The sequence below is a fragment of the Triturus cristatus genome, chromosome 7, assembly GCF_964204655.1.
Source record: "Triturus cristatus chromosome 7, aTriCri1.1, whole genome shotgun sequence".
In the NCBI taxonomy this organism is placed as follows: Eukaryota; Metazoa; Chordata; class Amphibia; order Caudata; family Salamandridae; genus Triturus; species Triturus cristatus.
The window spans coordinates 238,066,935-238,080,625 of NC_140590.1; the positions used below are offsets into that span (position 1 = coordinate 238,066,935).

General features: G+C 42.7%; 1 protein-coding gene across 2 annotated transcripts in view; it reads right to left on the minus strand.

Annotated features, from left to right (window-relative positions):
* Positions 1-803: 803 nt before the first annotated feature.
* LOC146809301 (HLA class I histocompatibility antigen, B alpha chain-like) overlaps positions 804-13,691 on the minus strand; it is a 362,969-nt gene continuing 350,081 nt past the window's right edge. Inside the window, exon 7 of one of the 2 annotated variants that reach the window (XM_085616112.1) lies at positions 804-4,175. In XM_085616112.1, the coding sequence (XP_085472238.1) occupies position 4,175 (1 nt within the window). In that variant the 3' untranslated portion in view covers positions 804-4,174. The remainder of the gene's footprint in view (positions 4,176-13,691) is intronic. The other variant, XM_085616113.1, reaches the window with a different exon arrangement.

Here is a 13,691-nt window from a genome sequence, read left to right on the forward strand (position 1 = left end):
CCTGCATTAGAATGTGACACTAAGTTCTACAGACTGTAGTACAATGTGTTTTTCACAGTGAATGTATGTATCACTCATTCGAATATGTGTGTCCGAAGGACTTACTATCTCTAGTTAGGTAAGAACATTTTTATGTATTATTTCTAATACTTTTTTCCTACAGTTGAATATAACTATGTAATGTGCATATATCAGAGTCCTGATTTGGCCCTACGTACAGTATGCCAGCATATTCTTGTATGGAAGATGTATATTTCTGCCAAAGACCTTGCATACTTGCATACATCTTCAGCATGCATACCGCTCACTCACTAGAGTCCTTACTGTGCACCCTGTACGTATTTCAAATAATGATGGAGTTACAACTTAATACTCATCCACTGACAGCAACAATGTGACTTCTATGCCCAGAATGCCCTTGGGCTTTCTTAAGTCATTAATGACCAAATATTTAGCCAACATAATATATGCCATTTTAGAAATGTCAAGTGTAAATTTTGTTTGAGAAAGTATAAGAACTATATTTTTTCAATAGGTTACACTGGGGTGAATGAAAAGAAAAGAGGTAGATAATAAAATTAATGGTGTTTTTTAGGTTTTTGATCGAGATCAGAGAGCTGTAGGAAGAAGTAAAGAACTTTGTGATGAATATGTTTTTTAGGAGGTGTATCTCAAAAATGAGGTCCTGTGCATTAGACCAATATTGTGTTGGGGGTCAAGAGGAGACCAGATTACAGAGACCAGAATGTTTACAATGGGAGAAGGAGGTCATTGTGATTTGAACAGTACCAGGCACAACTGTTATTGTCACATTTTTTATTATCTGTGTGCATATATTAACAATTTTAGTCACTGAACGAAAAATGATTCTTACAGAAACAACCAGCATGTTGATAAAGCATAGAATCAAGAAGCCAAAGCCACCCCACCTCGCCTTTTTTTTTTTAAAGGTGCACTACATTCATATTTGATGACTGTGCTTTAAATGCAACAATTTGCATGCATTTATCCAAAATTCTGCAGAGGAGAAATCTATCTTAATCTATAAATACGATGAAAAATAATCGGTGTGTGTTAAAATGTAGCCACGATTGCTGCTTATTTTTTTAAACACAATTGAACTATACAATAGAAAAAGCAATGCTTAGCAGTATATCTCTAAAATATCGCTGAATGTTGAAGATCCTGTACCTTTGACCCCAATCAAGGTTGCTAGTGACCCCTTTGTTTATGAAGTTTTTATCACAGGGGCCAGGCCCCATAAAACCTATGCTCCTTTCTACGGCCCTGCGGCAAGGGGCCGTGCATTTTAGCATTTAGACAGGGCCGGCTTTAGGGCAGTCGACTGGTGCGGCCGCACTGGGCGCTGACCTGTGGAAGGGGCACTGACCTTAGGTGGAGGGCGCTGTGTTTAGCAATAACTTATGATTGGAGAGATGAGGGGAACTTTTGCCCAGTGGTAGTGAGAGAATTCAAAGAGGCGGTCATGGGGTGGGGGTGCCAAAAATTATTGTCGCACAGGGCGCCTAAAGCCGTCCCTGCAGTTAGATGTTGCGTAAGGATTTACAAACCTTTGATCCGGGTGGGGCGAATACAGGCTATATGAAGGGATCCAGCGGGTTGATCTCCCAGGGGCAGTCATGCAACCTAGTACTGTGTAATCACTTTGAAGACCTGGGTGGACTCGATGCTCAAGATTGACTGGGACATGAGACAGACATCTCAGATCATATTTGAGTTACCTGCCCTGTTAGAACTTTGAAGGTGTTAAACTGGATTATAGTAGGGGTTAATGGGGAAAATCTGTGGTGATGGATGGGTCACGTTGCTCAACTGTTTTGATGGTATTAGTCTTCAGGAAACGTGGAACATTGAGGGAATCTTACAGCTGGATGTGTTGTCTCCTTCAGTTCTAAGGCTATCCCCTCTATTAAGGGGAGAGTGAGAGGTGGCCTTGCAATCCTAGTAAAATTGGACCTGAAATGCAACATGGAGTTGATAGCTACCGATTCGCCTTTCCATCTGGATGTACTTTTGTCCGTTGAAAATAAGTTTAGGATTTTGATTATTAATATCTATAATGCAGGAAAGGAGTCAGGGGAGGTGATTAGGGAACTCAGTACATTTTTGCATGACTACTTCTTGGCCTGCCCCTCTACACATTTAGCTGTGATAGTGTTGGGAGATGTCACCTTGCACCCCTGCTTGGGTTGTTATTTGTACGACTCACCTGATATGAAGGGGGCATATAGTGATCAATTACATGTTGCGCATATTATGCAGTGTGACCTGTCAATTTAGTCCGAGACTTTAATCTAGTCAACCTAATGAATAAAAAAGATGCTTATCCCGAAGAGGTTGTTTCCACCTTTAAAGGTGCAGGGGCTCGGTCCATTATTGATTATATCTTAGTGTCCGCTGGCTTATTTTCCTCCCTGTTATATTTTAGGGTGGATTGGAACATCCTCAGTGAACATAACCCCATCTCAGCATCTTACGGTCGGATGGGAAGACACCTCCCTTAAGGATCAGGGGCGTAGACTAAAATGGGCCAAGAATATTCCCGAGGGCTTCAACTCTGAATTGCTGTCTATTTGTCAGTTGGATGTCCAGACCTGTCTGGACGTGGACTTCTTGCAAGACTGCATATTGACAGCCTGTGATCGATTGTCTGGGTACATTGAATCTGCCCTTACCAAGTCTGGGGGTCTGTTCCACCTCCTTTATATACATGGTTTGATAGGAAATGCTCATGGGCACAAAAAGAGTTGTTAGTAGCGCTTAAAATGAATGCCCTTAAAATAATTCAGGGTGTTATACCCGGAGGTCCTTAAGGATAGAAAGAGTGACCTAAAGAAAAAGATGTGGGAGAATTTGCTGGAGACCAGCATCCAGCGGGATAGCGCTGCCTTCTGGAGTGGTGAACCACTCCTTTAGCTCAGAGCAGGTTTCAGATCAGGCCTTCACTGTTCCATCTCAGGCCTGGTTTGATTATTTTTCAACTTTTTATGACTGTGATCACACGGATTCACCAATTCAGAGCATCCAGGGGGTCGCAAGACCAGAGATACACTGGGAAGAAGTTAGGAATGCTATCCTTTCCTTTCCAGTAGGCAAGTCTTCGGGCCCCGACGGGGTTCCGGGACCTGTTTAAATCCTTAGTCGACCGCTGAGCACCTATCCTTATTTAGGAACTACTTGCTCCGGCCAAAGTGGGCACAAAAATCAATACATCTGCTGGCAGGTGGCATTTCCACCCACATGCTTGGTTATTTCTAGTACTCATAATGTTCAAGCGGCTACATTATGGCAAATTTAGAAGATACATTCTGAAAAACTCTAAGCTAGCAGTTTAATTAGTAATATTTTGCACAAGCAAATTGTAGTATACAACCAAATGATGGTGAAAAATACTTTACATAATATTGATGCTCTTTGTATTAAATGAGTATGCTGGAACTGTGGATGGCATAAACTAAATAAATTAAGCATAGGTTTCTTCAGAAATATACATTGTCATCATTTGGCACTTCAAAATTGTTACTTGAACTATTACCTCAGAAAGTTTGTGTCCATTTTATGACGCCTTCTGGATTACGATTGTGCACAATACGTATTTAGATTTACGACCCTTTTTTGATCTTCTTTTACACTGCATTATAGTGCTACATAAAATGTGTCATATTTTGCACACCAGAACGTTATTTGCAATTGCTATTTACAGATGAAGACATTTGCACGTCATACATTTCAAGCCAAAATGCTAATTTATTTAGCTATTTAATAAGGCAAATTTGAATTATTTGTTTTATCAGAATAATATTAGTTAACTCTTGGGGCCTGATTTAGATTTTGGTGCCAAAGTCTTCAATCCAGTTAATTCACTGAACAAATGAAATGTCCTTTTCGTTGGATTTAGACTAGAGGAGGAAGTAGAGTCAGCGGATTCTCCACTGGATTTAGCATTTCTTCCACAAATTTGGAGGATGGTACTCTACCACCCCACTATATATCAGGCCCTTATTCTAAATTTTGGATAAAGTAATAGTTTGAAAATGTACTCATGGTGTCCAGAATCCTACTGCATATAGGTAAGTGATAAACTTTATAAAGTGGGCCATGATGATGATGGAATGGTGTCTCATTTCACATCCGATGAGCTATTTTCCAAGAATCTGAAAAAAGGAAAAACAGAAGCAATTAGTTTCAATTCCTATAAGATATTTAGCAAATCATACAATTTGTGATCCTAATAGATTTAAGTCTACTCAGTGATTCAGTGGATGTAATACATGTAATTTCATATTTTTTCCTAATTTTCCCAGTTTAAAAGAAGATAGTCTGTTTTAACGTGTAATTGAAATGACCAATTTACACCCAATATCCTGGAGGTTGAAATACTCAAAGAGAAAATCGCTTATCAGTATGCGGAGTTTATTGTATATACAGGGTCTGGCTGCCAAAAATTCAGAGCAACTCATTAGATTATTGTTGCACAGGCCTGGACATTCAGACCTCTGAAAGTATTAGCTTCTTTACACTGACACGTGTAGGGGAAAGCTAATGCAATGACATAATCAGTGTGATGTTTTGACGCTGCTTAATTAACGTTTACTATTTATTGCAAAGATAAGTGTAGTAGAAAATGTACAAAAAACTTGCTGTAGATTATGCACAAACACATTAAGATAGTATGTTAGTAAGGTAAAGTCTGCCTTCCAAAAAAACAATGACTTTTGTCTATTCATTCATTGATCTGTTTCCATGAACACATAGGACTTGACGTATCAAATCTTTTGTGGTCGCCAAGCCTGCGATTCGCAGACTCACAAGCTTTGCGACTGCACAACTTAAGGTTCGCATTATGAGTGGCGATTAACTTCCCAGAGCATTAGCTAAGGGGAAATACCACCACATGCCATTGGGCAAGAGCTGCAGACAGCAGAGAGCATGACCCCTGAGGCACCACGAAAGGATCACACAAAGCTCTCCCTTGACCAATCTTACCCTGCACTAGTACTGCCTTGACCCCTAACTCTCTACCCCAACCCCTACCACGCACTGCAGACATCTCCCGTCTGCTCTGAGCAGGTGGAAAATACCACCTGATTCGTCTACGGAATTGGGCAGAAACCATAGGGAAAGGAACCGATATTCCTGCAACGGTTTGGTATTCCCACATTCTGTAGGCAGACGCTGTAATTTGGGCACACCAGTGCTGGGGAGGGGTGCGAGGGGGCAGAGGGTAGTGGCCTCCCAGTATCCCTGCACGAAAATTCAGAGAAGTGTAATGAGCCCCATAGATACAATCTAAAACAAGGTACATTACAAGGCAGAAATGTCTTTGTGATGCACACAGTGCCACTCCTGGAGAGTCAGAAGCAGGAGGGGTATGAAAGGGGCACCCTCCCTTAGAACCACAATGAGATATAGCAGTACTTTGCAATATCCGCTGCAGTCACAAACCATTCATACATACCGACTCCTCAGAGGGATTAGTGTTGAAATTACAATGTGGAAGTTGTCAATGAGGGACAACTTCCCCTTGTGAATGTGGGCGGAGGGCATTGAAGAGAGCAGACAGTGGACCACTGAATGCCCTCGCAATATGCCAGGCTTTCTTTTACTGCAGCCCCTGTCTTTTTGTCGGATTAAGGCTGCAATGAAAAACAAATGGACGTCTGCTGCCTCTTGCAGGCACTAATAGGTATTCCCAATTGGAACCCGTACCTCATTACTGGTAGAGGAGGAGGGGGGGGGGGCTCTGTGAGTTCTACCAACGTCCTATTTTGCAGTGTGACTGATTTCTCCATCCCTCACAAATCAGAAACAGTTGTGGGTCATATTGCATTTGCTGCCTAAGAAAGCATCTGGGAACGATACCTCGGGCCTCGTGTAGCAGATATGGACATTGCCTCCCTGCTCACAGAAAGATTTATCCAGGCTAACTCTCATGATTTGAGTGGAGGAGCCAGCATTATAATTTAGATGTCCTGAACACACAGTAATTCAAACAAAAACTGGACAGAATTTGATGCCATCCTATCTGAGTGTCCGATTCACTTATATGTATTTATTTATTTTTGAGATTTATACAGCGCATACAATTGCCCGTAGGCGTCTCGGCGCTAGAAACTTTGAATGTATTCCCGAGGTTGAGCCGGTAACTATTCTTGATCAAACAGCCAGGTCTTTATCTTTTTACGGAAATGCATCAGGGATGGGCTGTCTTTGATGGATGCTGGCAGGGAGTTCCATAACCTGGGAGCTGCCACAAAGGAAGCGTCTATCGCCCCAGTTAACTGTTTTTGTTCGTGGTATTTGAAGGATTTTAAGGTTATTAGATCGGAGCGATCTTATGGAGGACTGGTGTCTGAGATGGGATTTCAGGAAATGTGGACCACAGTTGTGCAATGCTTTATAGAGTATGCACAGCGCTTTAAACTTGATCCTGTTTCGAATCTTGAGCCAATGCAAGTCCCTTATAGTCTCAGAGATTGGTGAGAACTTAGGGATTCCAGACAGGAGGCGGGCTGCAGCATTCTGGATGGTCTGCATTTTATTGGTCACTCTTGCTTGGGCGTTGATGAATAAGCCGTTACAGTAGTCAAGAGATGACAGCACGAGGGCGCTTATCAGCGTCTTACCTGCTGAGGTTGGTAAAAACGGCATGATTTTCTTGATCAGCCTAAGTTTGTGATGGGCTGTTGCTGCTATTTTATTTGAGTGTGCCATAAAATGTAATTTATCGTCAAAAATCACCCCCAGATTTCTGACGGTGATGGCTGGTGTAGGTGGTGTTCCGTGCGTGGGGGGCCACCAGGTGTTTGACCATCCTGGGGAGAGATGTCCAAATATGACGACCTCCGTTTTTTCGGCATTTAACTTTAGACAGTTAGAGGCCATCCACTCTCCGATCGCCCGCATGCCCTCTTGGAAGTTTTCAGCTACCTTGTCTCCATTCCCGTTAATGGCCAACACAAGCTGGGTGTCATCTGCGTACGAAGTAAGGCTCATCCCATAGGCCTTGATGACAGAGGCCAGGTCCGACACGTAGATATTGAATAGTGTCGGACTAAGGGATGAGCCTTTTGGAACCCCACACGGTAGTGACAGCTTGTGCGATTGGAAGGGCCCCAGTGTGACCACCTGTGATCTACCTGCCAAGAAGGAGGAGAGCAGATTTCTATCCATGTGGCGGATGCCCAGTTTTTCGGCACGGTCGACCAGGATCTTGTGGTCGACCGTGTCGAAGGCTACCGACAGATCGAGCAGTACGAGTATTGCTGTACCTCCCTGGTCCCGGATCACTCTTATGTCCTCTGTAGCTTTTATTAAGGCAGTTTCGGTTCCGTGGAACTTGCGGAAACCAAATTGGGTGTTGTCCAGTAGTTGATGTTTTTCTATGAACTCTGAGAGTTGTGAGTTCATAGCCTTTTCCACTACCTTTGCTAAGAAGGGGAGACTGGCAATGGGGCGGTAGTTTTTTAGTTGGTCCTTGTCCAGATTAACTTTCTTAAGTAGGGGTTTGACCAAGGTATTTTTAAGGGAGTCTGGGTATATCCCAGATCTGAATATTGTGTTGCAGATTGATACAATGTCAGGGGAAAGATAGTCCATGATCGGACGAATGACTTTTAGAGGACAAGGATCTTATGCTGAGCCTGATTTAATTGTGGCCGTTGTTTCCTTGATTTGTGTTTCTCCAAGGTCTAAGAACTGAGAAAGTTCGATATTGTTGGTCCCGTTGTTAGATATGGGGGGGCTCATTACTGTTTTTGTGGAGAATGCTTGATATATATCATTTACCTTTGTGAAAAAGAAATCAGCCAGAGAATCACAAAAGACTTGGGATTGTGGAGGATTCAGGTCCGGTGCGTTTCCCGCTAAGACCTTAGTTATCTCAAAAAGTTTTTTACTTGAGTTTTTAGCAGAATTGATTTGTTCAGTGAAATAAAAAAATGTTGTCTCGACAATAAGAGCTTTGTATTGTCCGAGTGCTTCCTTATAGCTGGTCTTGCTTTCAGCGCTGTAGGATCTGCGCCAATGTCTCTCCCTGTTTCTACAGAATTGCCTCTTAATACGGAGCTCCTCTGTAAACCATGGGGCTGATGGCGTTGTTCTGTTTCTAGAGAGTTTTTTAGTTGGGGCTAAGGAGTGGGTGGCGGTACCTATCCACTCCTGAAATTGTCGTGTGGCCAAGTTTGGATCGAATGTTGAGTCAGGACGAGTTTTTTCAAGTAGGCTTGTTAGCTCAGCGTGATCGATGTCCTTCCAAACTTTGATGGTTTGTGGTTTCGATACAGAGTGGGGTCTGAGTCTATTTAATGTGACTGATATTTTTCTAAAAATGGCGAAGTGGTCGGTCCATGGCATTGGTAAGGTATCTATTATATTAACGCCTTGCATATTAGTAAAAATGCCGTCTAACGTGTGACCGGCTATATGGGCGGGGGTGGTTACCAGTTGCCGAAGACTCATGGTGTGCATGTCTGATATCAAGGACTGGGTATCTTTGTCAGATGCATTCTCAAGATGGAAGTTCAAGTCGCCCAATAATGTAAATGAGTCTTCCAGCGCTGGAGCTTCTAGTATTGCACCCAGATTTGCTAGAAAGTTGGTGCGAGAGCCTGGTGGTCGATATAGTAGGATGCCTTTAAAATGAAACGATGGGGTGAGTTTAAGATCGAAAAGAAGGGCTTCCCAGGAGGTGGAGTGAATGTGAGATATTCTGACCGTTATGTGGTCGCGGGCGATGATGGCTAGTCCTCCTCCGCGCTGCCCCACTCTATCTAGGCGATAGGCGTTATAGGCTGGGGGGGTCGCAACTGCCATGTCAGGATCGGATGCTCCGTCCGTCCATGTCTCCGTGAGAAAGAGACAATCAAGATTGTTGTTGATAATAAGATCGTGTATTTCTTGCGGGTGCTTGACAAGAGATCATGCATTGATTAGTGCAGCGGTGATGTCGGAAGACATAGATGCAGTGACGGCAAACGTTTTGATTTTTTCATTCATTATCTGTAGCTTCACGTTACAGTGGGGACATGTAAATTTTGTGGTATCTGAACATAGGTGTGGATTATATTGAGCGCAGTCGGTGTTAGGCGTGTAGTAAAGTTACGAGTGCGGAGTCTCCGCACGGCGCACTCCCTGTAGTAAGCCGTGCGGGGATTCGGTCACAAGTGCGGAGACTCCGCACTCGTAACTTTACTACACTTAAGTCTCTTTGCGAATGGTCCAGAATGTATTGAGATTTACTAGCACCCTTCTCTTCTTAACACACCAGTTGAAGATCAGCATCGTTCTCATTGAAAGATACGGAAAACCACATTTTCAAATGATAAGAAACGATACACAGGAGATTAATACTTTAGGAAAAAGCTAATTTGCCATTCATCATGGTAACACCGCACACCCATGCCATTCTGGATTGCTACATCGTGAAATCCATGCTTAACAAAGCTTTGGCACCATTGGGCGCAGAAACATTGACTAGGAAAGTCTTGCTGACTACAGGCCCATCTCTGTTGACCAGGGGTCTGGAGGAGAATGGGAATTACCCGATCTATTATTTAATTTAAAAAAGTGTAGCCCTGTAAATTGTACCCCCATGATTTGTTGTGCTGTATTCACGTGGATGAAAAGATCCAAATACTGTTTAGGTTATTTGTTTGCCTACGAAAAATCTAAATAACATCTGGCTCCTTTCTGGAGCACAGACAAATAGCCAGTGCTTAATTTGAGCTGGTGGTTGCAGGGGGGGGGGGCACACTGGGTTGCATTTTTCGGGACAAGCGCACATTTTTCCTCATCAGACATTGACCCAGAGGAAGAGAGGGAAAAACACCAGAGGAGGAAAGAAGAAGAAAGTGAAAGACGGCAAAATAGTGACAAAGGGAGAAAGCAGGAACCTGCAACAGTAAGATAATGGGGTAGGGAGTGGCTTGTATTGGATTAAAGAGTCATGAAGAGGAATCGGGTCTAAGCAGCCTCCGTATTTGGCCCGCTGACCTTCAATGGTGCTGGCCACAGGTTTCTGAGCAAAACTTTGGTCCCGGGCACTTATTCTTTGCAAACTAAACTCTGCAAATTAGTATGAAAAAAATCCAAGCAGCATCTTCCTCCTTGTTAGGGCACACAACTCCTTCCTCTCACAATGCTTCTTCCCTAGAAGAGACATTGTGAAAACAGATGTGTGTCAGCAGGGGGATGTATGTCGTTACAACGCACACTTTTACAACGCATGCACTTACAACGCATTTTTTACAACGCAACATCCACTACAACGCATTCCATTACATAGCATGACACTACAACGCATGTTTAAAAACTACCTTTACAACGCATTCCATTACATCGCATACTACCTTTACAACGCATACCATTACAACGCATAGTATAGGGGTAAAAATTACTATTCTAACTCCAGGGGGTGCAACAGTAGGGAAGTGTTGGATTGCGTTGTAAATGTATGCATTGTAAAGGTAGTATGCGATGTAATAGAATGCGTTGTAAAGGTAGTTTTTAAACATGCGTTGTAGTGTCATGCTATGTAATGGAATGCGTTGTAGTGGATGTTGCGTTGTAAAAATTTCGTTGTAAGTGTAGTGCGTTGTAATAGTTTAGTTGTAAAGGTTGTTCACCTCAGCAGGGAGTCAGAGGATGTTTGGATTTTCTATTTGGTTAGGGAAACAGAAAATATTTCATATTTTTGTGCTTTATACCTACTTCAAAATGTGGGGGAAAGACATGTGAAATCCATGGAAGAAAGCTGTAGCTTGCTGAAAAATAGACAACGTTCTGAATTTAACAAGTGGCCATTCGTGCTGATTGCTCTTTATTTCCCAAAGAAACAAATTGTTGAAATAAAAAAAGTCAATAGAAATGTGAAAAAAGAGAAATGAATAACATGGATTTCACCTTTAACTTTTTGCAAAAAATATAGGCCCACAAAAATAGTATACCATTAGGTCTGTCTGTGTCTTCCAGTCGCAGAGATGCACAATGTTTGTAGTTTATGCAAAAGTCCACAATATCCAGAGCCATCAATGATAACAATTTTTTTAGCTGTGTACTGACCATACATCACTGTTCCGTCGGTGTGGGTGCTAGAAAGTCACCCTCTCACCAGAGAGAGAGGAAAGAGGAGAGAGGAAAGGGCAAAAGGATAGATCTAGGTCTATAACCCACTTTGCAGGGGAGAAAACAAGTCTTGTCTCATGTTGCCCTCACACACCCGAAGGATGTCATGCTTCATCATCGTGCGTTTGCTCCTCGTCGGGACAGTGCTGCAATGCCCTACGGGTCCCCCGAAGAGTCGCTTTAGCGGAGATCTTTTTAGAGAACAGCCGTTAGATGAGTGTGGGTGTGTGGAGTGGGTCCTATGTGCACAGTGAGGTGTGTGTGAATGATAAAAATGGCTAAGGGATACCAGAGGGAAGATATCTTTTATTGTGGCGGTCCCCTTGTCATAATAAAAAAACGGAAGGTTGTGCGTTACGCCTATGGGCAATGATGTGCCCCTGGTAAAAAAGGTCAGGTCGACATGTTTCGTGTCTTGATGGTCATAACGATCCTTGGCGCTTCCTCAGGACCAGCAATAAATAGTGAAGTGAAATGTGCAGGTGATAGAGGGATTCTAGCCCTCAGTGTAATTGGAGCGGGCTAGTGCTGTGGAAAACTACAGCTCAGCTACAACTAGTCAGTTGATCCACTCCTGAAGTGACCTAGAGTCAGATGGAGAAATACTCCATGGGCTTGGGCGTTAGTAATCCAGTGCCTTCACCATATCCCACAAGTGTGGATGGGCCTATCACCCAGTCTCACGTAATATCCGAGGGCATAGCAGTGAAAAGTGCATAAAGAAAGTTCGAAATAATGTTGATTTTTGTGATGTGGGATGAAGTGATATTTGGCCTGGGGCTGGCAGCAGATGGGAAAACCTTTGAAGCCTAGACATTTCTGAAAATCGCCACGAAAGGCAGACCTCGGTTTTGTTGCTTTTGTGGGCGCCACCATTTTTTGTTTTACCAAGAATGTGCTAAAATAATGAAACTTTGGATAAAAAAAGATGAATTTCATATATTGTGGGACAGAAAGTTCTAGAATGTGTGGGGAAACAGCCTTTACTACGAAGTTTTTTACTTTATATACCATTTACCACGTAGAGACGTTTTAAGGCATGTGCAAAGTGGGCTCTGGCCCAGGGCTCCAGCCTTTCAGGAGCCCCCTGATACAGCCAGCTCCGTCTACAGAGTTTTGAATAATTATTAAACAGATTCTTTTAAATACCGTTTTCCTTTAATTTATTTTTATTGTGGGAGATGTGTCAGTCTGTTACAGACATTTTGCAGAGAAATATTGTGTTTATGTTTCATGCAACATTCATATAAAAAGGTTCTTTTAGATCAAAAAAGGACCACACATATGAGAAACGGAAGGGTGTCATCTAGATTATCTACAACATTAGTGAGCTGCTGCTGTGTTACAATATTAACAACACACCACTATACCTGAATATTAGATGTAAACACATTTAGAATGTGGATGAGTGTGCCTGTGCACTGTCAGCGACCTGGCCAAAGAGGGCGTGAAAGAGCTGAAATTGGATCATACATTCAAAGCTGTTAAGAACAGGGACCCCCTTAATATGCTCGGCCCGGGGCCCCCAACATCCTCAAGATGTCCCAGTTACCATGCATTTTTTATATCGTAAAGACAGTTGCCACGCAGGTCTTTACAACGCAAGACTGTACCATGCATTTTAACAGCAGGTGAGTGTTACACCTCCTAAAACACGAGAGACATGTTTTGTGGTAGGTCTCGCTGCCTCGGTGATCCTCCATTTGGAAATCTTCTCCCAGAAAACTGCCACCACTAAACTGCTCCGTCGCTCCGCCCCCTCAGAGCTATAAAACAACATCTGAGTGCTGCAGCATACAAAATCTAATAAATTTCGAAACAGCATCTTAATCAGTATAATGAACATCTTTTCAAGAACAACCTAGGGAGCATTCTGATCCCACCCCCGCCCAAACCTGGCGAGCATCCATTTGGCATCCGTTGAAGATCTGCTGTGGCAGCGCCCCGGTCCTTTCTTAGAAAAACAGGTGTTCCCAGAAAGCACAAGCTTTAAACCACAATTATTATTTTTTGGGGATGCAGTCATAGATGTGAGTAATTTAATGATAATATGGACACTTCTAAGATTTGCAGCGTAAAATACGTTGTAGATACAGATATAGATGTTGGTTGTTTGTTTGTAAAGTGTCAATTGACCTTCTGTGGACACCTCGGATCACTATAGTGTACCGAGTATTTAGTAATGTAAAGAATTTATAATTGACAACAGTGTTAAAAGACAGCAAAGAAATGTGCCTTAACCAAGTGTGAAGGGACGGTATCAGTGCTAACATAGACCACCAATGTGGCTGCGAATAATTGACTTACAGCAAAGAGAGAGAAATTATATGCGTTGTGAAATTGTGCATGCTAGTTGTTTGGATGGTAAGTGTACTTGGAATGGTAACAGTTGTACAAGTGTGGTAACTGTATGCGTGGTTAAATATGCGATGTAAAGACTGGCGTGGTAAAACCATGCATGGTAATGTCATACAACCGAATTTGTGGGGAGCCGGCAATGTCCTACCACTCAGAGTTTCCACACATTCATCGATAAATACAGTACC